The 25,171-nt window shown below is 40.6% G+C and overlaps 1 protein-coding gene across 2 annotated transcripts in view; it reads right to left on the reverse strand.

Moving 5' to 3' along the window:
- Positions 1–13,441: 13,441 nt before the first annotated feature.
- Positions 13,442–25,171, reverse strand: part of LOC136436955 (sodium- and chloride-dependent glycine transporter 1-like) — a 32,300-nt gene continuing 20,570 nt past the window's right edge. Inside the window, exons 7-15 of one of the 2 annotated variants that reach the window (XM_066431375.1) lie at positions 24,511–24,645; positions 23,631–23,734; positions 20,989–21,113; positions 19,897–20,009; positions 19,217–19,348; positions 17,104–17,203; positions 15,690–15,790; positions 14,796–14,966; positions 13,442–14,405 (exon numbers count right to left, since the gene is read on the reverse strand). In XM_066431375.1, the coding sequence (XP_066287472.1) occupies positions 14,265–14,405; positions 14,796–14,966; positions 15,690–15,790; positions 17,104–17,203; positions 19,217–19,348; positions 19,897–20,009; positions 20,989–21,113; positions 23,631–23,734; positions 24,511–24,645 (1,122 nt within the window). In that variant the 3' untranslated portion in view covers positions 13,442–14,264. Of the gene's footprint in view, positions 14,406–14,795; positions 14,967–15,689; positions 15,791–17,103; positions 17,204–17,550; positions 17,651–19,216; positions 19,349–19,896; positions 20,010–20,988; positions 21,114–23,630; positions 23,735–24,510; positions 24,646–25,171 lie in introns of both variants that reach the window. The other variant, XM_066431374.1, reaches the window with a different exon arrangement.

Here is a 25,171-nt window from a genome sequence, read left to right on the forward strand (position 1 = left end):
AACAAAAGCAAAACAAAAAAACAGATTAGACCTTTGTTTATGAATCTTTAGGGTAGTACATTCGGTCAAGTAAGTAATTAATTTTTTGAAGGGAGTCCTTACAATATCATAACAAATCAGGATACAATGGATTGTTTCTCATTTTTTATAAATCACACTAGTTGATCGTCTTCTCCACTCAAAGAAGTTGTCCAAAGTATGAGGTTAATAAAGAAAGCTATGCTAGCATTTATCATCAATTATGCAAATGAGGCCCTTATTAGCATAATTTGATTCAACGATGTTCACATTCACAAGTTTGAAATTCTAGTAGATTCTCATTAATACTGCAAATTATGTCTACATTTGCATATGTTCTATCTATCAAAATTCCTCTCTTCCTCAGTTACAAATGTCACATATTTGAATAGTCAAATCATGGAACACAGCGGGTTTGTAAAATTACATCATTGATTGTGCAAGTAGCATAATTATCGTCTAATCATACAAAGCATCACGTAAGCTGAATGACATCCGGTAGATTTCTAGCGGGGATCCGCGGATGAATAACCTATCAGGGCCCGGACGTAGGCCTGATTCATTCACTTGCCTAGTAGGCAATTAGCGCTAAAATTTTGATTTAGTGGCACGCCTGGGGGAGCATTTCACACCAGTTATCTGTTCATTACTTTAGCGGCAATACATTACAAAGGACCTCCTTAACATTTAAAGAAAACCTTTTTCCAAGGCTTTCTTTGTTACCAGTTACATAGTACATTCAAATTATATTAGCTTTGCTTGTCATGTGGAGTAGAATGACGCACTGATAACCTTTCAATATCATCAAGACTGGAATACGGTTTAGTCCGTCGCGCCACACTTAGAGGCAGAGATATAACAGATAGGGCATTTTGAACCTGATCTCCAAGCAGGTCTAACGGTTGCAAAGACCGTATCTAACTGACAAAGGAGTTTATATTACCCAAGAGTTGGTCTCGTTTGGCTCAACAGCGTTAACCCTTCAAATGGATGGTAGTTTTGTAGTAAAGACTTTAAAACTCTCGGTGAAAAACTATAGAATATGTGCTTGGCTTGGGTATCTCAATTATACATGACACTAAGGGTGCGAATAGTCCGCAACGCGGCCGTTATTGGCTACTTCACCGACGAAAAGTGGTAGATGCTACTTGAAACGCCAGACGGTTTCCAAAATTCAGTTGCTTGGTAACTAGTTATTTGGCGTTTGGTATAAGACGTAAGATTGGAAAAAAAAGCCTTATTATTTTTCCAGGGGCCTGCCTGCTTATAATATAGAAGCAGATCCTTGTGCGTGCTCAAAGCTTTTAATCAAAGCTTAATCAAGTCACAACCTTTTGTCAATGTAAGACGTAAGATTTTCAAAATGACGTCTTGTTTTTGAGAAATCTTCATTTCTGCTTCTGATTAATCCCCTTGGGTGCAATATAGTAGTGATTGAAATTCCCATAATGCTTATATCAATGATAAATAAAATACTGTGGCTTTAGCATCTGACCTTTAATTTCTTGGCACCCCAAGCAGTTACTTATTGTTTACTTTATGATAACGTTCTTCGTAACATTTGCCGCTCAATATGCCTTCAAGTTGTTTTTCTTTGTCAAATATTTGGACACAACTAGGTTAGCATGCAAAGAGATCTAGCCAGCGGTTACTACGAAGGATGGTACCATTGGCTACCCGTATATACAATGCAAACCAAGGAAAACTTACTTGATATAAAGAATTGCTAACCTTATAAATACCTGATATTGAGTTGCGTCGACGAGTGTTAGGCACATTGAAATGTTTTGTCGCTCTTTTGAAATGCGTGTTTCTTATATCTAGCAAATGCTCCACATAAGCTGGTGCGTTATATATAACAAACTCTCTTGGTGGGGAGAACGGACAAAAAGTAGGGCATGTGATAAAAAGGTCACAATCGTCACCAAAAACCTGTGCGTAGAGAGTAACAGATACATAAAGATAAGCAATTTCTACCTGTTGATTTCTTTTGAAAAGACTGGTGGGTGGATCGCTCATGAAAGTAAGCATTGTACATGCTTCTATTGCTTAGTAGGGATAAAATACTGTAAATACAGAAATGTTCCCCCTGGTTTTATGTTCGCGGTTTTCGCGGCGACCGTTTCATCGCGAACTTAAAACCACGGCGAACATTTTTGTCCAATACTGTAGCAGTATGTGACTATAACGCTGCCGGAAACTAAAAACCACGGCGAACATTTTTGTCCAATACTTGTCGAAAACACAAAGCCACCGCAAACACTCCATTTTCGCCTTAGAACGAAATGAAAACCACGCGAACTTAAATGCATTTACAGTTAGATCTTACAGATCAATATGCAGTACGTTTGTCAGATGCAGTTAACAAAGTAAACTCGACATTGGAGCATTTCAATAAACGTTTTTGTTGCTTTTGGAAAGACAAGGTCAGACAACGCACTCTTCATAAGTTATTTCAACGGTGCCATGTACAGAGAACAATATAGCCATTTTACACCTGGGCGGAGTGAGGAAAGTCGTGTAAAATGCATTTCCCAAGGGCATTACATCGATGTCGTGTCAGGGGATTCGAACCCAGGACCACTAGGTTTTGTCTTCTGGGCCGAACACCCTGCCGTTACGCCAAACGACCACACGCTGTCGCCATATAATTGAAATCTTACTTCATGATAAAATACAATGGAAGTTAGAAATAAGATACAAATAAACTACATAAACTTATACAAAGTAATGGGCGCATATCGACACATGGCTAGTGCATTGTGGTAGAAGGGTGCTAAAAAGAAAGCTGTCGTTTCTTACCTTCTGCAAAGGTACCGATGCACAGATGTGAATGTTCACCTGCAATGTTGGCTGCCTTTATAGTGCGTTTAATTCCGGTAAGTAATACCATTCGGATACGCATGCGCTGTATTAGTATCCAGAACAATTGAGCGAGGGTTACGTCACTGTTTATGACGCGGAGGAGGTGACGTCATAGTTAGGATACATTGCTGAATACTTAACTAGCAATTAAATGCTGAGTTAAGTTTTACATCTATCTTTGACGGCTGGGACTTCCATTTTTCTCCAGTTGTTAAAATGATTAAGATGGTTGGGTGGTTGGTTAGTTGGTTGGTTGGTTGGTTATTGGTTTTCATTTCATTTCATTTCATTTTATTTATACAGGGGAAATACAACTCAGGCTGTGAAGCCTGTTTTTCAGGTATCCCTGGTTGGTAGGTTGGTGATTTTTGGTTGGTTGGTTGGTTGGTTGGTTGGTTGGTTGGTTGGTTGGTTGGTTGGTTGGTTGGTGCTCTAGGATGTCGATATTGTACGTTTTGTAGTGACCCACATTATTAACATGAGTTTTCTTATGATTTACAAATTGATATGCATATTCAACTTCTTGTTTATTCATATTTAAGTTTGGGTTATTGTTTTGATTCTTCATCATTACGTTTTTGGCCAAATATTTCTAGTCTATTACGTTATCGTTATTTCAGTTATTATCTAACTCAGGATTTCTGTTTGATGAATAGTTATATTTTAAAGTTAATTCCTGTATTATTCGCTATTATTTGAATTTTTGCTATGTACTATTATGTAAGGGGTTGAACCCCCCAGGAATCGTTGAAAAACGCCGACAGGCGATACTGTATTCCTGGTAAATCAAATAAACAAACAACAAACAAACAAACAAAGTGATTCATGTTGGTGGGGACTCAAAGGGCTGCTCCTAAAAATAGAAGGGGGGTGGAAGAGGTACAAAATCAGGTTTTTTCCCTACCCTAGCTCCATGCAATCCAAAAATTGGTCACCCCCCCTAATTCCTAATCCAAAATTGCCCAAACCCTTCCTGTTTCCTGATCCAGATGCTTGAACCCTACCGCCTTCCAATCCAGCCTCTTCCATCCCCTCCCCCTTTTTCAATTACTTTTTTGAGCAGCCCAATGTTGCAGTAGGAGGGGGAAAAGGGGCGTGAGTGTAGGTGTTAATACATTGTTCCAAGGACGCTTTATAAGGCCCTTTAGACCATGCGGCAGGATAGAGCATGCTGACGTAAGTACTTTAGTCCTGGTGTAAATGCCATAATACCGTCTCACTTAGTATTTCGCTTTTACCATTGCTTAACGCCTACTCTTCCGGAAGACGTGGTTTCTTGGTTAATAAATTTATTTCTATTTCAAGAAGTCGTACAAGTCTTCAAGCTTTAGAACACATGGCATCGTCATCGACACTTCGGAAAGCAAGGTCTAGCATATCTCGCACAGACAGAATATAGTAGAGAACAGCATGTCATGTAAAGAGACCAAATGGCAGTTAAATGATATATGCTTCAGAGTTAAAATGTTTCTAGGGCTTTGCATGAAGGGCTAATACAAGGAGGTATGTCATGTGCCTAGACATTACATGACTGACAGAGTGGCATAGCAATATATCATCACACATCATAAAACATTTATGGTGATAAAACAATCTATGCTAGAAAGATGTGTACAATGTAAACTGTACCTTCTTTGCAATGGTGTTTTTAGCAAAGCTTTACGAGCGAGCTTACTAGTATATTCTACTCCCGTTTTACAAGAAGTCCCAGAATTGCACAGGAATTTTAGGAATCTGTCCGCCCGCCTGTCACTTAATACCTCGTTAGCACATGACAGGTGACCTACTTACGTGGTGTCCGATTTCGTACTGGTGGGAGTGTGTCAGAGAGTAAATCTCCAAGCAGATCTATAGCTTGCATAAAGACCGTATCAAACTGGCAGAGGAAGTACGTTTTGCAATACAAGCTCCTTCTTCCATTTGGGTACGGTCTTTGCAATCCGTTGGGTCTGGTTGGAGACTATCAGAGAGTTCACCGAATCTAGTATTCTAGCTTTTAAAAGGGTTTGCAACCTACCCCAGTTGATCTATTATCACAAGAACGTGCTGAACATCATGCCTCCTATCAAGAAACCTCTGTGAACACCAAAACTTGAGAGATCCAAGCATATATAGAAAGGCAAAGCTTTTTAACTGGACAATAAATAACTTGTTTACCGCGTGGGCAGTCACCCTTAACGCTTTATGTGAAGGGGTGCGGTGTCGCAAAAAAACAACAGTAGACCCTCGAAAACACATCCTACAGAGCTAGAATAACAACCAAAACGATCATAGGAGCCCAAGCAAACCGATTTTCTAAACTTCTGGCTTAGATTCTCACTCCAAACTATCCAAAAATGGCAGAGAAAGGACACTACGATGGTAGTGTGCTCCGACCTTTCAATATCTGCCAGGAACTCCTCGAGTTATGGTGCCTTTCTATATCTGCTTGGCAGATGCCTTTCTGATTTCTAGGTGCGTTTTGAACAAATATTATTTCAGAACTAAGAGTGCTACGTTGGTACTTTCCTTACGGTGAAGTAAGATCAACCCAGACACCTTGCGTTTTGGTTTATTTAGATCCACATAAGCTTAACAATTTGCAAAAATAAGTACATTGCTTTACACAAAACTACATGACACCAAGGAACATGATATATACAGAATATTCATATACATACATGATAAGAGAAGAATAAGGCTACTTGTGTTATATTTTGATTTGTTCCACCTATGGATGGGGATGCATTTCCTTAAAGATTATGTTCTTATGTGATCTCCGTCGCACACTTACTGGCTCGCCCCACAAGCTGGACAGTTTCGGAGCCTTGCCTGGCTAAATCGCGCTTTTAGTGCCAAGCCCCCTGCCCGGTGGTAAGAACAGATTGATTACAGCTTAGGACAGCGGGGGGTTGCGTCAATTTACCCTGGGTATCGCAATATGGAGGTACCCCCCACTGTGGCCTTCCCAGCAGTTTGAGGAGTGAATCGGCCCCCATAACCACGTCAACCCATAAAAATCCCAGACTATCTACAAGCTGAAAGTAATGACATGAGAAGATTTGCATATAGTACTAGTGCTGGTCAAAATTCAATTTTTTTTTTTACTGGTTTTCAAGGAAATATTGTCATACCATGCTGAATGCCAATGTAATTGTAACTAGAAAGGCAATATTTGCACGAGCAAATACAACACGTATCGCCGGCATTTCCCTCCCCATGCAAAAGCGACTTTTCTAATGCAAAAACTAACTTTGTTGTATGTCTGCAATGTTTGTATTTGAATAAAGAATTGAATAGTAGACCAGTCAGAAATGGATCTCTCCCAAGTTGAAACCATATGCATGGGTGGGCTCTTCCAGGCACCAATATTCTTACTGGACCATTCAAAAAAGCCTAAGGCTATTTGCAGGATGATCCTGTCAGCAGTAGAAAAGTCTGCATTGTTGACAGGATGATCCTTTCAGCTGTAGGACGGTAAAACCCAGTTCTGCTTTTAACTTCAACAACTTAATCAGACAGAAAGTTCGACCACTGGATCCTGTGTTCTTGTGTATAGCAGTTTATTATAAAAGCTAAGATCATGCTTAAATACTTAGACACAGTTTCAGTACTAAGATAACCACACGGAAACTATCAAGTTAACAAGACTTCAAGTTACAGATTACAATAACATTAGGACATTGCGTTGTTTATCAATACTATCAATAACAACTTACTTAAACAACCGTTGACTACGTACACGGACTAACTTGGTATTGAAGTGACCGCGGACTGACCCCAACGGGCCACGGGCCCGAGCTTACCCCAAATGACTAACTTATAAAACCTCAGTGCCCTTCTTATACTTTAGTGGACAGGAAGTCCTCCTTAACAATATTATAATAATGTTATAATTAGTCATTGCATTCCGTAGACATTAATCATATCGTAGTTTCCAAGAGTTCTTACCATCTTCTATACCCTTATAAGGTCTTTGAGGTTCCCCAGCCCCATATATGGCACAGCTATCTGTCCTACCTACGTCGTCAAGGAACATTAAGGGATGCTCCTGCTGGGAGTGACCCACTTTAGACGGGTAGAGGGGGTTTTCCAAGAAAGTGACTGACACATGATTGTTTCCTGTGACATCCTGGAAAACCACAGATTCACTGCTCTTACAACTCACAAATATCACAATGCACATTTCATAATTGTTACACAGCAGTACAAAAAAACTGTGCTGCTGACAGGACGATCCTGTCAGCAGTGGAAAAATCTGCATTGCTGACAGGATCCTGTCAGCAGAGGGAAAAAATGCACTGCTGACAGGATGATCCTGACAGTAGTTCAGATTTTTCTACTGCTGACAGGATTTTCCTTTTTTTTCAAAGAATTGTTGGCATATGCTGCTTATTCACTGAATGTTTTACAATTATAACTGTGTTCATCTGGGCGAAAGCATCTGTTTTGCTACAATCAAGAAACGCCTCTAGCTAGGGTTTCTTTTTTACCAGACTTCGGATATTCTGGTGCGCAAACAAAAGACCTTGATGATTCGATTTGACTGGTATATTTGTTCTATTTGGCAACAAGTCATCGCAGTCGAGAGAAAAAGAATCACCAGTGACCTGAGACATGTTTACCATAACAGAGCATTTGCGACAAATCCAACATGTCATGTAAAGAGACCAAATGGCAATTAAATGATATATGCTTTAGAGTAAAAATGTTTCTAGGGCTTTGCATGAGGGGCTAATACAAGGAGGTTTGGCAGGTGTCTAGATATTACATGACTGACAGAGTGGCATAACAGTGTATTGTTACACATCATAAAATATCTATGGTGATGAAACAATCTATGCTAGAAAGACGTGTACAAGGTAAACTGTATTTTCTTTGCAATGGTGTTTTTAGCTTAGCTTTACGAGCAAGCTTACTAGTATATTCTACGCCCGTTTTTCAAGAGGTCCCAGAATTCCACAGGAATTTCAGGAATCCTTCCACCCGCATGTTACTCTATAACTCGTAGGCACATGACAGATGACATAGAGTCAATTCCATGTCACCGAGAGGGTTTTCAGATAATATTGCTAGTGAGTTCAAACAATTTTAGGTAAAAGACTATTCCAGTCGTAATGTTCTAAATTGTTCAAACAATCAAGAATGAAAGTTTGAACATGTTTGAACTTATTTATATATGTTGGAACTATTTGGAAAGTAATTGCACAAATGTCTCTTTATTTCGAACACTTTTCAAACATCTATGCGATTGTTTCACTGTTTGAACATGTTGGAACAATTTGCATCATTTTTCAAATGGTAGATTTGGGTTATTGCCCCCATAAAAGTAGGTGCTAATCGCACTCTATTGTCTGCCTCTGTATATTTTTAGATTTCACGTCTGGACCTTTATCTTGAGGTGTCTATGCATGGCACCCAGGCCTAATCCCCTATACTTTGAAGGGATGTGTGAATTGCCCTGTTCCCATCCCACTGACCCAGTTATACCATGTTGTTATAATGTTGGAACATATAGGAACAAATGATCAACCTATTTTCCAACAGTTTCGAAAATAATACAAATAACATGTGTAATGTTAGAAATTTGTCTAACATGTTGGAACACAGCAGAAACTATTTAGAACATCACATGAATGTTGGAAATTGTTTTAAACAGTCACTTACCTCCCTTAGATTGTTACAAAGGTTTTGCAAATGTTAGAACAAAAGGCAACAAACACCCTCTCGGTAATGTGGAATCGACTCTACTTACGTGGTGTCCGATTTCGTACTGGTGGGAGTGTGTCAGGGAGTTCACCGAATCTAGTATTGTACATGGAGCTTTGAAAAGGGTTTGCAACCTACCCCAGTTGATCTATTATCACAAGAACGTGCTGAACATCATGCCTCCCACCAAGAAACTTCTGTGAACATCAAAACTTGATCAGATGCAAGCATATATAGAAAGGCAATTTTTTTTCTTTGAACAATAAATAACTTGATTACCACGTGGGCAGTCCACCCTTAACGCTTTATGTGAAGGGGTGGGGTGTCGCAAAAAACAACAGTAGCTCCTCGAAAACAAATTCTACGGAGCTAGAATAACAACCAAAACGATCATATGTGTTATGAGCCACAGTAAACCGAATTCCTAAACTTCTGGCTTAGATTCTCACTCCAACCTATCCAAAAATGGCAGAGAAAGGACACTACAATGGTAGTGTGCTCCGGCCTATCAATATCTGCTAGGAACTCCTCAAGTTATGGTGCCTTTCTATATCTGCTTGGCAGATGCCTTTCTGATTTCTAGGTGCGTTTTGAACAAATACTATTTCAGAACCAAGAGTGCTACGTTAGTACTTTCCTTACGGTGAATTAAGATCAACCCATACACCTTGCGTTTGAGTTTATTTAGATCCACATAAGCTTAACAATTTGCAAAAATAAGTACATTGCTTTACGCAAAACTACATGACACCAAGGAACATGATATATACAGAATATTCATATACATACATGATAAGAGAAGAATAAGGCTACTTGTGTTATATTTTGATTTGTTCCACCTATGGATGGGGATGCATTTCCTTAAAGATTATGTTCTTATGCGATCTCCGTCGCACACTTACTGGCTCGCCCCACAAGCTGGACAGTTTCGGAGCCTTGCCTGGCTAAATCGCGCTTTTAGTGCCAAGCCCCCTGCCCGGTGGTAAGAACAGATTGATTACAGCTTAGGACAGCGGGGGGTTGTGTCAATTTACCCTGGGTATCGCAATATGGAAGTACCCCCCACTGTGGCCTTCCCAGCAGTTTGAGGAGTGAATCGGCCCCTATGATTACATAAACTTATCAAAATCCCAGACTATCTACAAGCTGAAAGTAATGACATGAGAAGATTTGCAAATAGTACTGGTCAAAATTGAAATATTTTTCTTTACTGGTTTTCAAGGAAATATTGTCATACCATGCTGAATGGCCAAGGTAAATGTAACTAGGAAGGCAATATTTGCACGAGCAAATACAACACGTATCGCCCATTTCCCTCCCCATGCAAAAGCGACTTTTCTAATGCAAAAACTAACGTTTGTTGTATGTCTGCAATGTTTGTATTTCAATAAAGAATTGATAGAAGACCAGTCAGAAATGGATCTCTCCGAAGTTGAGACCCTATGCATGCATGGGCTCTTCCAGGCACCCATATTCATACTGGACCATCCAAAAATGCCACTACCAAAAAAACCTGGACCTTTTTGATAATCGACAAAGCCCAAAATTTAATTTTCAAAAATGTCCCCCTCATACAAGAATGAGCTCTTCCAGCTGTCTATGGATCAACACTTATCATGCAAAGATTATGTCCTTATGCGATCTCCGTGGCACACGTACTAGCTCTTTCCACAAGCTGGACAGATCCTTTTGAGTTCCGGAGCCTAAATCGCGCTTTTAGCGCCCCCCCCCCCCACCGGCCGGCGCAAGGAAGAGATTAATTACAGCTTAGGCTGTCACAACTCAGACTTACTTGGTTCGCTGAAAACTGTGTCGTTTGAACCGAGTCTTGAGTAACGGACTTTACAAAGTACCCACCCCCTCCCACTCGGTAAATTGACGGAATCTTTGCCATGTTCAATAAATCCCATGAATTCACAGACACGTGTGAGTTTGATCGAAGTATGAGTCATTTGTTGTTGTACGTATATAGCGGGCAAACACTTTTTATCAGGAAATTTTAGATTTTCAAAAAAATTTCCGCTGCAGACAGGAAAAATCCCGTCAGCAGTCAGAAAATCTGCACTGCTGACAGGATGGACCTGACAGCAGCAAAAATAATTGCACTGATGACAAGATGATCCTGGGGGCTCAGAAAAGTACTTTAATACTGACATTGCAAGCCCCCAAAATTCTTATGCACCAGAAAGCCACAACTTCTAAAGTCTACTTTAGAATAATGCAAAGAAAACAGATAATTGACCAGCTCGATCGCTCGTGACAGCTGACACAAGAAAACAAACCTCAGCTTTGACCTACTTTCAGGCTGTAACCATCCGCTCAGGGCATGTGAAACCAAACCACTCAGATATCTCCTTACGCCAACTAAACTACTGAAACGTACAAGTTTTGACCAAACTAGGAAAGCTTAGAACCTACCTGTTCCTTCTAGCCCCAAAGTCTCCAAAATGGACCAAATTTTCAACAAGAAAAGGTTTTCAAAGGTTTAGTGAAGGGACTTTAGTTGTATTCCCATTTTCGCACTCTACTGCGCAACGCAGCTGTGACGTCTACCATGAAAGTGCTCATTGTATTGAAACAGGATAGTTTTCAAAGTTTATTTCTTCCATATGTCTGAAACGTCTGCTGCAGATTGGCTCCTCTTCGCTAGAGGTCGTCTATAGTAATTCCTGCTGTATTGTCAGAATCATTTCAGCCTGGTATCTAAACCCGACTCTGGAGTCTCTTTTGTTCTCTCTGCAAAAAGATGTATTTTTTGTTCCCCATAATTCTAGTAGCGCATTTATTTCCTCCTCGAATGATGAGTCAATAATAATGAGTTAATTACCCGTCCAGAGGTGTATATGGTGTCAGAACGCCTGGTCATGTGCTTCGCTCACTCGGTGGTTTTATTCGGTGATTATAGCACATGGCCAGGCGTTATGACACCATATACACCGAGGAAGAGGCGGGTCATTATAACGTTATTATCATATAGCCTATCCAAACTGACCCATATAAGAGTAACAGATACCTGTATGACGCATAAATCCCTTAATGCTATACATGTAAATATATAATTGTCCAAATTTAAAGGAATGCTGTTGAAAGTTTACATTCTTTCCTTTTTGTACATAAGATTGCAGATTTCATTTTGAAACCTACATTTCGACAAAAAACATTTCGTAACATTGCAATCTTGACATGTCAAATCTCTTTCCAAGCCTATTCATCATCATTCCTCCCTTCTGCGTGTCTTCCTGATTGGTCAATGTTATGTGTATACCTCCTTCTGATTGGTCAACACCATTTATCACCACACGAGAATCATTATTCACAACTTGAGATTCATTACTCACCACTTCTGTGGCATTACGGCGCTATAACTGATTTGCAATGGGGACTTCTGATTGGTCGACGTTATCTGGCTATATGATAAAAGCATTATATTGTGTCCCGTCTTTCTATAGCGCATCGGATACAAACATGACAAGGCCACTCAGTTAGTCAACAAACTTTTATTGACATGATATTGAAGGAATCCATTATTTACTTCACTGTTAGAAAACATTTCTTCAAAAAGAAAATTGATTCCGCAAAGCTTACACATAACACAGTAGTAGCATGCAGTTTGCACGAAATCCGCTAGGACTAAGGATATACGGTAATCAAGACAACTACAACGCACGGATTACAAACGTTTTATTAGTCGTTGCTTATAGCTCCTGGTAATGACTTTAACAGTTGTCACTACAATCGACGTTTGTCACCATGCTCGGCAGTTGGAAATTCAAATGTGCTACATAAAAAGTAAATGAAACCCATGCTTTCGGAAATTTTACATATACACGTATTTAATTTTTTTTCACGTTCAAATTCATAAAGATTAATATTCATCAATTTTCGACTTTCCAAGACAAGAGACCATCATTCTATGTCCATATAACTAGGAGATACGTTATAGCAACATTTATTTTCAGTGGCAACTATCGTGCAAAACGATGGATCGACACACTACAAGCGACTGATAAGGACCCGGTCATATTCGTCGAAAAACGTTGTATCCTTTCGTAGATTTGTCAAGCAGGCTGTGACAGAACCAACCGCCAACAAGGATCTAAGACAGTCTTTTCATCAGGACAGTTGAAGTTTGCACGACACGAGTACAACTATTGTAGAACAAAAGTTACCGAATCTGAACGCTAACCGGACCCTAAGTACTTTGGCACATTGGCGGCAACAGATTACATTGCACACTGTAACATTATTTTCGGAAGACATCTGACAACATAAATTTAGAAGGTGACACAATTAAAAATTCGTGCACAACAACGATACCAGAGTCTGTTATATCTCAGAAATGCGAACGTTGCTTGGTTCTAAACTAATTTTAACGGTAGAGGTCCAGCATTGGAGAAACATTCATACATACGTTGTTTGAAAGCTGAGGTACACACACTTTATGATTAGACATTGGCGTGCCTTCTACAAAGACAACAGAAATGCCATATGAAAACTACCGATATAAAATTTCATTCTGTAGGTACAAATTCCTTTGGAAAAAAGAACAATACATTCCTGCTTTAAATTCGTCCTGTGCTTAGCTATGTCTCCACATCTTTTATTCTCTCACATGCTTTGCGGTGCAGTCACATTGATCGTACGATGTTCGTCGACGTATATTTCTCGTACAAAATTCAACTTGGGAATTCTACGACATCAGAATCGCACGACTGTCTACGATGAGTGTGACCGCGCCACAACGATAAATTTAGCCAACACACAACTAGCACTAGAGAAAAATTTAGTTTCAATACGATAAAGCAAACGTACATTCAATATCCATTCACAATAACTTAGACTACATGGTACTTACAAGAACAGTTCTACGTTCGTTTTTAACACTTCCTATGGCAAGTTTATTTACAATGATTGGTTGATGGATTATATATTAGTACAAAATACAGTGAGAACTTGTCAAATCTCGTTTCCTAATCTTACAGGTAAAGTTATTTACAACAGGCGAGTGCCATTTACCAACAGAATTAAAAGGAAGGTTATGGCATTTACTTTCATCTTTTTTCTAGTAAATTATAGAAGGATAAAATGAGAATTAAAAGCTGGTTTTGTCCTGAACTTAAAATGATGTAAAGGAAGGTTATAGCACTGACTTCCATCCTTTTTTTGTAAATATTAGAAAGAAAACTAAGAATTAACAGCTGATTTTTGTCCTGGACTTGAATGAGATAAAGTTCAGATTTGAATCGGATAGGTTTGATAATGGCCCTGAAAACGACAATATCTTACAAACCTCCAAACAAAAATAGGCTTGGTCGCTTGTTTATCTGCTTGTGAAGTAGCTAGATCGAAGTCGGTTACTGGCGAGTTTTGGACGCGCGTTTGTAAATGTGAACATTCTACACTTCCACAACGTGCTGAGCCCTTTACTTATGAGGAACGGGGGACGGTGCCGACTTCACTCGACCTTTGACCTTTTCGTGACGTCACGAATCCTGGATTAGCCTTCCTGGGCGGAAATTCAACGTTGCATTTTAATTTCGGCCAGTCTGAGTGGAGGGAGAAACCCTACAATTATACCAGTCACCAACACAGGAAAACGTCCAAACTCATTTTTCTTATTCTTCTCTCCTGACATGAAATGGCCGTCGCCCCGGATTTTTGTTTGTTGATTGGGTTATTTCCCGGTTGTTTCATCAGGCGATGGTAGGAGTGTTGTCGGCGTCCCTGTAGTCAGCCAGCGGGATTCCCTTCTTGGAGTACCGCTCGTCCAGCTCCCTGTTCTCCTCCAGATGCGGGCCCCACTCGGGCAGCGGCCTCGTCACTTTGCGCACGCGCTGAGAGAAAAACAACATAACTACAGTTAAGTATTTGTGCTACACATACTTGAGGTTTGCAATGTTAGTTTAGCGATTACGGGGTCTTTTTATGAATTTGAATTGGTATTGAATTTTTCTTTTTATTTGAGTTGAATGTGTGATGGTTGTGTGCCGATTTGTTAGAAATAGAGATAACGCTAGTGACCTCAAAAAACACCCCTCCCAATAAAATGGCATCGCGACCCTGTGACGTCACAATTCAAGATGGTGGCCACCAGGCATGCCAACGGATCAAACAAAGGTTTTGCTACGCAAACCTATAACAAAGTTTGTTTAAAATACATTTTAAAGATATAACTACCAACGGATCGGAGATTGAGGCTAAACAAACGATATTAATAGCCTTACTTCCATGAATGTTCCCTCGGCCTTGCAGATGTAGTAAATTCCCGGTAGGGGGATGACGACAAGTGACGTAAGCGTCATGAGCCAGCCCAGCGCCTGGCCCGAGGTAGGGAACTCCAGCCGACCTCCGTAGATAGCAGGCTTGATGCCGATCAGGTAGAACAGCAGGATCACCTGGGGACAAGACGGGACGAGCTTGAAAACCAAGCGACTTCGGGAACGAGAGTGAATATTTAATAGGAATTGCACTCACGTGACCATGACGTCATTCTTGCTGCCATGCTGGATTGTTACACCCGGAAGTTTTCAGGGAGATTTGGATTTTTATTTGATTTTTTTAGTTCGGTTTTTGACAGACAAGGACGACGTGGCACTGCACTTCAGTTTTTGTAACTTATATTAACAGTGCCACGTACGGATAACAACATACCCAACAACATACACCTGGGCGAAGTGAGAAAAGTCGTGCAAAGTGCCTTTCCCAAGGGCACAACATCGGTGGCGTCAGCGGATTCGAACTTGGGACCTATTGGTTCTGGGCCGAACACCCTGTCGTTACGCCACCCGACCCCACGGATCAAGTATTTTGATTTGGGTTTGGATTTGGTATTACAGTAACGTATTAATTTTTTCATAGATCGGCTTATATTTTTCTGCAGTGCAGTTGCTGCAGGTTCTGCCAGAGGGCGCTTACCGTTTGATGTGTGGAGTCTCCGATTGTTAGTCGTCTTGTAGCCAATCGCACACGTGCAAAATTATATATATGACTCTTCCAGGTTCAGTCCAGGTGCAACCAACCAGCATGCTGTCTATGACGTTAACTGCAAACTTAAGACGCTGCCATTGGATCAATGATTAATTCGATTTGCTACAATATAGGAGGTCTTCTGTACTCACCACCAGGATTGCAGGTGTAAGGAATTTCCAGCAAATCCACCACCAGCGGTTCGGCTTAAATCCGATCATCATCTCGATATCACGGAAAAAGTTATCCGTTCCTGGAAGCAGCAACAAGGTAAAAAAACACAACGAAGTTGTCAATAGTAAATAAATACAGACAATCTACTAACTGTTGAATCAGATACATGATTGTATTATTATATGATTAAAAAAGAATTTGGTAACAGATCAGACAAATGTATCATTGTTGAAGCTGCTTGACATTAATCATTATTCAATTCGTTTATGAATCAAATATTATAACAAGAACATCTGGATTGCCTTTAAAACTTGACATGCTTAATTCCAGGGAAGTGGGAGGGGGGTTGGTGTCGCAGATGTACAGCACAATGACTGTTAGTTGGTCAGGAGAAGTTGACGATTTGTTCACCTACCAGGATAGAGGGGTAATTCTAATTTCAGGAAATAGACCACTGAAAAACAAGCGACGTCTCTACAGGATAGTGCATGCAGGTAACGGGGAGTGGTCACTTGTTCTTCAGTGGTCTTATTTGGCTTCACGGAGCACAGATTTCTTTTCGCACGTCAAACTAGTCATAACAAATACCAAAGGAGACTACTAACATAACAGTAGCTTAATCGTATGCTTCCCTGTATAACTAGTGATTTGTGAAGACAGTTTTCTAGTATAAAGACAGTCAAAATGGCGTCCACGCAGTGTCTACATCCCATGGTGCATTGCTACAAAATGGCGTCTCTTCAAACGCAAGCCTCTATCGGCATTATTTTCAACAGAAACTGCCTTCGTCATTTGTAGCCGAAAATGAGTTATACAAATAACTGAATACTACTCTATCACTTTTACCCCTATTTCTTCTTTATTTCATCTTTTTTAATTCGACAAAAAACGACCTACTTTCTTCAAAACTTTGTGACAAATACGATCTTTGATGTACTGGCGGCGAGAATATATGTTGGATATAACTTGAGTCTGTCGCAACTGTCTTGTCATTCATTATTGTCTGATGTATTGTGAACAAAAATAAGGTTCATATGCATCTAGAAGTTGCATTATAAATTTATGTTTTGTCGCTAAGCTAAGAACTATGGGCTTTCATTTGAAAATGGTAAGGACACTTTCGACCGGAACACCAACCTTTTTAATGATTTTTTTCTTCTACTTTTTCTGTCCGGCCAAGATTTTTCTTCCTCGACAAGTCTCTCTATCAATTTGTTTATTTATCTATTAATCTTTAGGGTGGTCCGTTCAGTTCACATTGTAACTGATTTCCAAGGGAGCCCTTTAAAATCAACATCAACGTTAAATTATACGACACTAAACAACGCAACATGAACGGTTTCACGGCGAAAAAAACGTGCTCTGTGCTCCGTCATGTCCAATTAGAACTACCGTAGATCCAGGCGATGACGATACACTCGACCAGACCAATCAGCATCAGACTGAAGCCGGCTGACCAATCATTCATCAGCTCAACCATGTAATTCCCGCCCTGGGAAAAGGATGCACGGTTACCGTGGAAATCAGACGACACTTACGCATAGCGCCACGGACGATGTTCGTGCCAAAAGTCTTCTCTCATGAGACGTGTACATTTTTAGACTTTTGCTTTGAAAATCGCTTCAAAATTTTGAGAAACCCAAATCTATTTAAAAACCATTTTCTTGCGCTATTTCCAATAGTAGGGCATAATTTTAACGTTTAGAACATAAGATAAAAGACGAAAGACTAAAAAAAACATCCAAACAGAGTAAAGATTTTGTGGCACGTCATTTCCGTTTCCTGACAGCAAAGCAAAGCCCTGAAACAAAATGGCGGCGCGGGGTTAAAGGTTATTACCGTAGATCCAGCCTATGGCTATGACCTCGATAAGCCCGATGACCATCAGGCTGAGGCCTGCCGACCAGTCATTCATAAGTTCCACCATGTAGTTTCCTCCCTGCGATAAATGGATGTGTAAGAAGGCAGTAGTTAAATAATCGAACAAATTAAAAGTTAGACTTTTTTTCTGATTAACCTAACGACCTTCACCAAAATATTTGAAGACAGGTATACAATGTTTGGACGTTTGTTGTGATACTATAAACAAGGTCACAAAAACGTATCTAACAATACAGTAAATGACCAATTTTTGCTTTCTGGAAATCGCATTTGAAACACAACGAGACTTATTTGCCGGCACATACTACAAGAACCCACTCCAATTTTTGTAAGCACATCTTTGCCATGTCAAAATGTTTTACAGGGTGCATAGCTTATGTTTTGAGTAATAAACTCCTATCTGAACTCCAATGCATGTAATAAACACCTGTCTCTCATGTAATTCAGGTAATAAAAACACCTACCGTACTTGTATGATGCAGGTAATAGACACATGTCTCTCCTGTGATTTAGGCAATAAACACCTACCTCACCTATACGACGCGGGTAAAAACACACGTCTAACATATGTTAGAACACGATGTAATCCTACTTCAATGCCGGCGTTCTTGGGAAAAGAAACGTCTATCTGATACTTCGGTTAGCTATTGACGTCTATCTGTTACCGGGCCCTGCGTTCAATTTAAGTCTGAGTTAAATCGATTCGGGATTCCGGCCGCAACTCCAATGCATGCAATAAACACCTGTCTCTCATGTAATTCAGGTAATAAAAACACCTACCGTACTTGTATGATGCAGGTAATAGACACATGTCTCTCCTGTGATTTAGGCAATAAACACCTACCTCACTTATACGACGCGGGTAAAAACACACGTCTAACATATGTTAGAACACGGTGTAATCCTACTTCAATGCCGGCGTTCTTGGGAAAAGAAACGTCTATCTGATACTTCGGTCTCAATTGTGCCAGTGCTCGTCAGTGTAGTCCCGGTCGGGCCCCGAAGCCACAAATTTTTCCCTGTGGACACACGGTTAGCTATCGACGTCTATCTGTTACCGGGCCCTGCGTTCAATTTAAGTCTGAGTTAAATCGATTCGGGATTACGCCCCCACCCCCAAAAAAGCCATGCAACCGCAGGGTGTTCGACCGGGCCACTTAGGGGTCACGCCCGGAAGTACAAAATACTATCCGGCGGGGCCCCTTTTCAAATTGGGACCGAAGCATAACATGAGGTGCAGGTTGGCAAATATACAGATGTAACCGGCTCCTTACTAGGCGCCCAGTACGGAAACCGTGGAGAAAATGCCGCCGATACTCGGCCCCCAGTACGGAAGGAAGTTCCGTACAAGAATTCCAGTACGGAACGGCTTTATTCCAGTACCGAAGCTTCGTCAGCACTGGACGTCCAGAACTGAATTTGTTTCGGTACTCGGGTTCCAGAGCTGAACGCCTCTCGGTACTCTGGTTCCAGTACGGATTGGCGTCCCGGCTAGGTCGTCCAGTACTGACAAAGGAGGCAGTTACATTTGTATATTTGCTGCAGGTTGTATATCACCAGTTCTATGCAGTTGAAAAGAAACAACTGTCTCGCTATTGTGATTTGTACCTAACACCTGTCTCACCTGTGTAATGCAGGGAATACCCAGGAGGAAGAAGACGAGGCAGACCACTGCAGTGACCAGCATTCTTTTCGACATTAATCTCTCCGGAAACTCGTCAATGATGGACGTCACTATCGTCTGAATGATGGCAAACTAGAAAACACAAAAATTCAAAATGATAAGTCAAAGAAAAATTCAAAGAAAATATTCAAGTACAAACGTGTTAAAGACCCCTTTGTTGATAATTGTAGATACAATCTTAGATAGATGAGATAGAGTAAAGGCTTTACTAGATTTGGTCGAGAACAAGATTTTGTCGTTAGAATTACGAATTACCAGTGGTCAGTCTGTACCATGACGTTATCAGAATGGTGGCATTGTTTTAAAAGTTACTCCTCCGCCGTATAAAAATTCTTTACATTCAATTTGGCATTTGTAAACACTTGGCTACTATGTGGGGTAAGTTCGTTCCATCTTAAATGTTCATGAATGAGACTATAATACCCTGTTTTTTTTAATTTGTACACCACCTTCAGTATATCAAAAATATTTCGATCAAGTGCCCTGTTGCCAAATGAATTTTTCGACCGCCATTTTGATTTTGCTCACACGAGAGCACAGTCTGACGGGACCGCGCGAGAGTTTGCACCAAAACGAGACTCGGGGTTGTTGTTTCGATCGTAATACGGAGTATCACCGACCTGCGTACCCAGCCCCAGAGACAACAGCATGAAGAAGAACAGTGCAGACCACAGAGGAGAGATAGGCAGACGGGCCACTGCTTCGGGGTATGTCACAAAGGCCAGGCCGGATCCTGCAGGACAACAAATCAAGGTAAAGCAGTATATGAAAGGATCCATCGACCGTCACTGAACCGGAAAGGGGGCCTACGGATTGAACTTTCTAGTACTTGGGACTAGCTACGTATTTGAAGTATCTATTATAGGTCTGCTTTTGAAATTTAATGTCTTGTCAAGCCGCTTTGACATTTCTTGTATTGTAGAACGAACATCTTATCCGTTATCATTTAGAACATTTTTTAGAACGCTTTAGTCGTTACCTTTTGTTTATTTAGACCTTAGGAACATTCTTGACGCATCCGTAGGTAAACTTCATTCTTCTCGTTGAAAAAGGGGAGTCGGATGGACGCCCGAAACGTCCGAGTTTTATCGTATTTTGTCCAGTAGTAAAGTTTAATTTGTACCACTCTAAATCAAGGTAAACATAATGGAAAAAAAAGTGACATAAGTTTTGAAAAATCAGCAGAAGATCAGCACAGAAAAAAGTTAGTCTGTGTAGGTAGAAGTCATTCTGAATCAAAGTTGAAATGCAATTGCCAACATAACACTGCTCACCGAGTTATGTGGTCCATCTGCATAACGTGACGTCACATACAGCAGTGTATTTCTCATTCCTTGACAAAGACTTGAGCTGATCAGTCGAAAATTTGGGTATGTCCAATTTTTGTGTTGGCAATTGCAGTTTAACTTTGATTCAGAATGATTGAAAGCTTGTTGGTGAGCATCGTCCTTCGTTTGCGGAAATAGTGTAACACAGCGTCTACAATAATCGTAAAGTTACAAACATTATAAAGGGAATGGCAATAATATAGATCTATAGTAAATCGTTGATTTACCTACTTGAAACAGATTAGCGTGGATTTTTCTTTAAAAAATCGATGATTAAGTGCGCAGTTGATTTCTTCAAGGAAGAAGAATTTCAGACTTGAGTCACGTGGTGTAGTCAGTTATCATAAAGAGAATTCTTGCAAAACCTATGACAAATATGTTTACCTTTATCCGCTACATCCTTGACGTCCACCCCCATTTCGTTGGCCATGAAGCCCAGAATGGAGAAGATGACAAAACCGGCGTAGATGCTAGTGGCGCAGTTAACTGTAGACACGATTATAGAATCTCTGTAGAAACAAAAAATGACGGGAAAAACGAAAACGACTTTAATTCAAACGGTAAGCAATACAGGAGAGTACGCCAAAAAAATTACTCAAGCAACTGGATAAAATTTTGATACAGCCAAACGTTTCAGACAGCATCCGCTGTCTTTCGTCAGTGACTAAGGATAGGACTAGAAAACCAGGTTTTATATCCAAACTCTGAATAGATATGTTAATAAGGTTAAGACAATTTAGGATGTCTTAACTAAAACAGGAGAGTGATCTTTCTCAGTCTTTCTTTCATACTTTTGTTTTGGTCAATCTTATTTTGATATTCCTTTTTATGTTCGGTTTCAGTTTTCAGATATGGATTTCTTCCGTTAACAAATCCTACGCCTCCAATACGTACACAAACCTCCAATACACAAACTATTCTCCTGTATATGCCTGTTCACAGTTCACATTGCGCATGCTCAGCTAGATGCATGGTGGGTACATTGTCAAATATGAAGAACCCAGAGACACAAGCAAAATAAAACAAGAGTCTTAGGACCCAAAATCTCCATAAAACTTTTTTTTTTTATTAAACCAGTTCCCCCATTCTATATCGCTCAATGGTATGACCCACACTGGCCGGGCAAGGGGAGAAGTGGCTATAAATAGCTACTGACCTAGATAAGAGACCAACAGGTGGTGCGACCTCAAAGCCCACAATAGAGTAGATATTCCTCATTACTTATGCAAATTCAGTATGAATTTGCATGATTAGCACTTCAGTTTGTACATCTCTGTCCAACCTACCTGCATATCAAATAACATGAAAATCTGTCGCTCCTTTCTTCAGTTATTCTCCTTGCAAAATATTTACAAACACGCCATTGCAGTTCCAGTGACACATACCAGGGGGCCCAAAATCGACCTTGACCTTTCTCCTCCCAGCACCTACCCACATACCAAATATCATTTCAATCCATCCACACGTTCTTCAGTTATGCTGATTTTAAGCGTCCGGTGACACATACATACACACACGGTGACACAAACATACACACACGCGCACACACACGCAAACACACTAACTTCGCATGATTTGCACTTCAGTGTGTACATCTCTGTCCAACCTACCTGCGTACCAAATAACATGAAAATCTGTTGTTCCTCTCTTCAGTTATACCCCTTTAGAACATTTTTACAAATAGGCCATTGCAGTTCCAGGGGCACAAACCAGGGGGCCCAAAATCGACCTTGACCATTCTCCTCCCAGCGCATACCCACATACCAAATATCATTACAATCCATCTACATGTTCTACAGTTATGCTGACTTTAAGCATCCGACGACACCCATGCAAACGATTTACCTCCTTACTTATGCAAATTCGGTCTCATTTGCATAGTTTGCACTTAAGTGTGTACAACTTGGTCTAACCTACCTGTGTACAAAAGAACATGACGATCTGTCGATCCACTCTTCAGTTCTTCTACATTGAAGATTTTAACAAATACGCCATTGCAGTTCCAGTCACACATGCCAGGGGGCCCAAAATCGACCTTGACCTTCCTCCTCCTAACACCCACCGACATACCAAAAATCATTACAATCCATGTACAGGTTCTACAGTTATGGTGACTTTAAGCGTCCGGTTACACATACATACACACAAACACCAAACGCAAGCAAAACAGTATCTCCATGAAAAAGCCTTTTTTCATGGAGATAATGAAATGTATTAAGCATGGATCAGACGAAAAAAGGTAGAGGCCGCTTGTAATTGATATAACCATGAACAGACCTTTTTGGCGAGCAGGTATACGACATACTATGCACGTGGTAGCGCCAATTATCAAACGCAAAAGAGCGACTAAGACAACTGTGAGCGGAGATGAATCGAAAACAAATAAGAGATGGGAGACTTACACACACACGCGCGTGCGCACGCACACGCACACACATACAAATGCACACACACACACACACACACACACACACACACACTCACGCACACAAAAAAAGACCACGAGGCTCATTGTATCAATAAAGATACGTGGCTTTTTACACAAGAGAAGATACACATTACAATATTACTGATGTCGTGCAGTTTACTTATTGATTTTATTTTGATTAATCATATTTGTGGAAGGTTTGACATAACAGGTTAACTATTAAGATGTCAACCCAGACCAGACTGTAATGTTTTTGGACCATCGCACACCGGGGCATGCCCCTACCCTTTTTCGAAAGGTGTGGTGGGTTCTTTTACGTGCTTTTAGGTGTGGCTCTCCCCAAACACGGGACCTCCATTTAACGTCCTATCCGAGGGACGTCCCTAACCCTAGATGAATTAAGTCTTCATTTACACCTGAGTGAAGTGAGGAAAGTCGTTTTAAGTGCCAAGGGCACAACGTCGGGGCGCAAGTTCGGACATGTCTCTGGGCACAACCCGGGATTAGATCCCGGGTCCCATTGTTTTACAGCCGCGCGCTCTACCACTTGCGCCACACGACGCCACGTTTATGTGGAAGACGCAGTAACCCGTCTCACCTGTAGCAGTTCTGACTGAACTTGTTGTAGCTGGCCATGCTGATCAGTCCTCCCCACGCCACGGACAGAGAGAAGAAGATCTGGATACCTGCGTCTCCCCACACCTGCCGGAACAATGCAGATTGTAGTTTTAGCTAAATGACGTCATAATGCTTATAACTACAGCATCATTATCATTGTTTAGCCTCAGGAACAAAGGCAGTTGTATGCTCATTTTATTTCATTTATCTATTAAACTCCTCCATTGGTGGCTGGCTAAATAATAGGGTCACATTCCCAAACCAGCGCCCTGATTGGCAGTTTACGGGAACGAAACGTATGATATAAAAGACAACAAAACAGAAAAAATAAAACGTAGCGAAATGAAATAGTCACGAGGACGATTCGTGTTTATTTATTGATTCGCACTTGGTTCCCGAAAAAAGGTCCGACCGGGCTTCAGTTGGATATGTGACCCTAGCATAAGGCCCCATTTGAATAGGACAGAGACCATTGGGAAACCGACCGCGATAGGCGAACAAAAAAATCATTGGTTATTGAGATCATGAAATAGAAGAAATCATTGGAAGATCATTAAGATGATTAAAATCACATCAAAATATCACTGAATTTGAGAAATTAGGATACCTCGGAGATTATTGAGATTTCTTCCAATATCTGCTTGGAGGTTTCGCCGAGAAAACTGTCAACATTTAAAACGTCTTGCCGTTGCAAAATTATCAACCTAAACCTATTCAACATAGAACAGGAAAATCCGACCATAAAGATGTAGATGGAGATCTAAGCCATACACCGGCAACAAATCGGTAGATTATGCTGTAAGTTTGTATGGCTGCAGTTTATCAAACTACCGCATGGTTGGCACAGTGCACAGACTCACCTCTGCGTCTTGCAGTCGACTCCAGTCCGGCGTGACGTAGAACTTGATACCGTCGATGGCACCGTCCATGATGGAACACCGGATCAGTAAGATAGTCAGTACGATATAGGGGAATGTGGAGGTGAAGTACACGACCTGGGGGCAAAGGTTAGAGGTCATCAATCAGAGGAAACATGAAAGTGAAGTACACAACCTGTTGGGTAGAGGTAAGAGGTCACCAATCGGGGGAAACATGAAAGTGAAGTACACAACCTGTTGAGTAAAGGTAAGAGGTCACCAATCAGAAGAAATATGAAAGTGAAGTACACAACCTGTTGGGTAAAGGTCAGGGGTCACAAATAAGACAATGCGCATGACGTAGACGGCATTTTAATTAGGGTAAACGGGAATGATGACAGATAAATATTCCGATAGAAATGTTGTGGAGAAACGCTATCCATAACCAGATAATACAGAGGATCCCAAATGACAGAGGTCTCAAAAAAGCGGCATGGCAAAACCGTTGAAATTGTTCTATAATCTATACTATTCAAGCAAGTAGTGAACAATTGCAGTACGGAATTCATGCTGTTATACCATACGTAAGTGCACTGCATTCTGCCCATGATTTTCTTCAAAACAGTGCCGCTGTAACAATAACTAAGAAGGTCCAAAACTACAC

Source organism: Branchiostoma lanceolatum, chromosome 6, assembly GCF_035083965.1.
Source record: "Branchiostoma lanceolatum isolate klBraLanc5 chromosome 6, klBraLanc5.hap2, whole genome shotgun sequence".
Taxonomy (NCBI): Eukaryota; Metazoa; Chordata; class Leptocardii; order Amphioxiformes; family Branchiostomatidae; genus Branchiostoma; species Branchiostoma lanceolatum.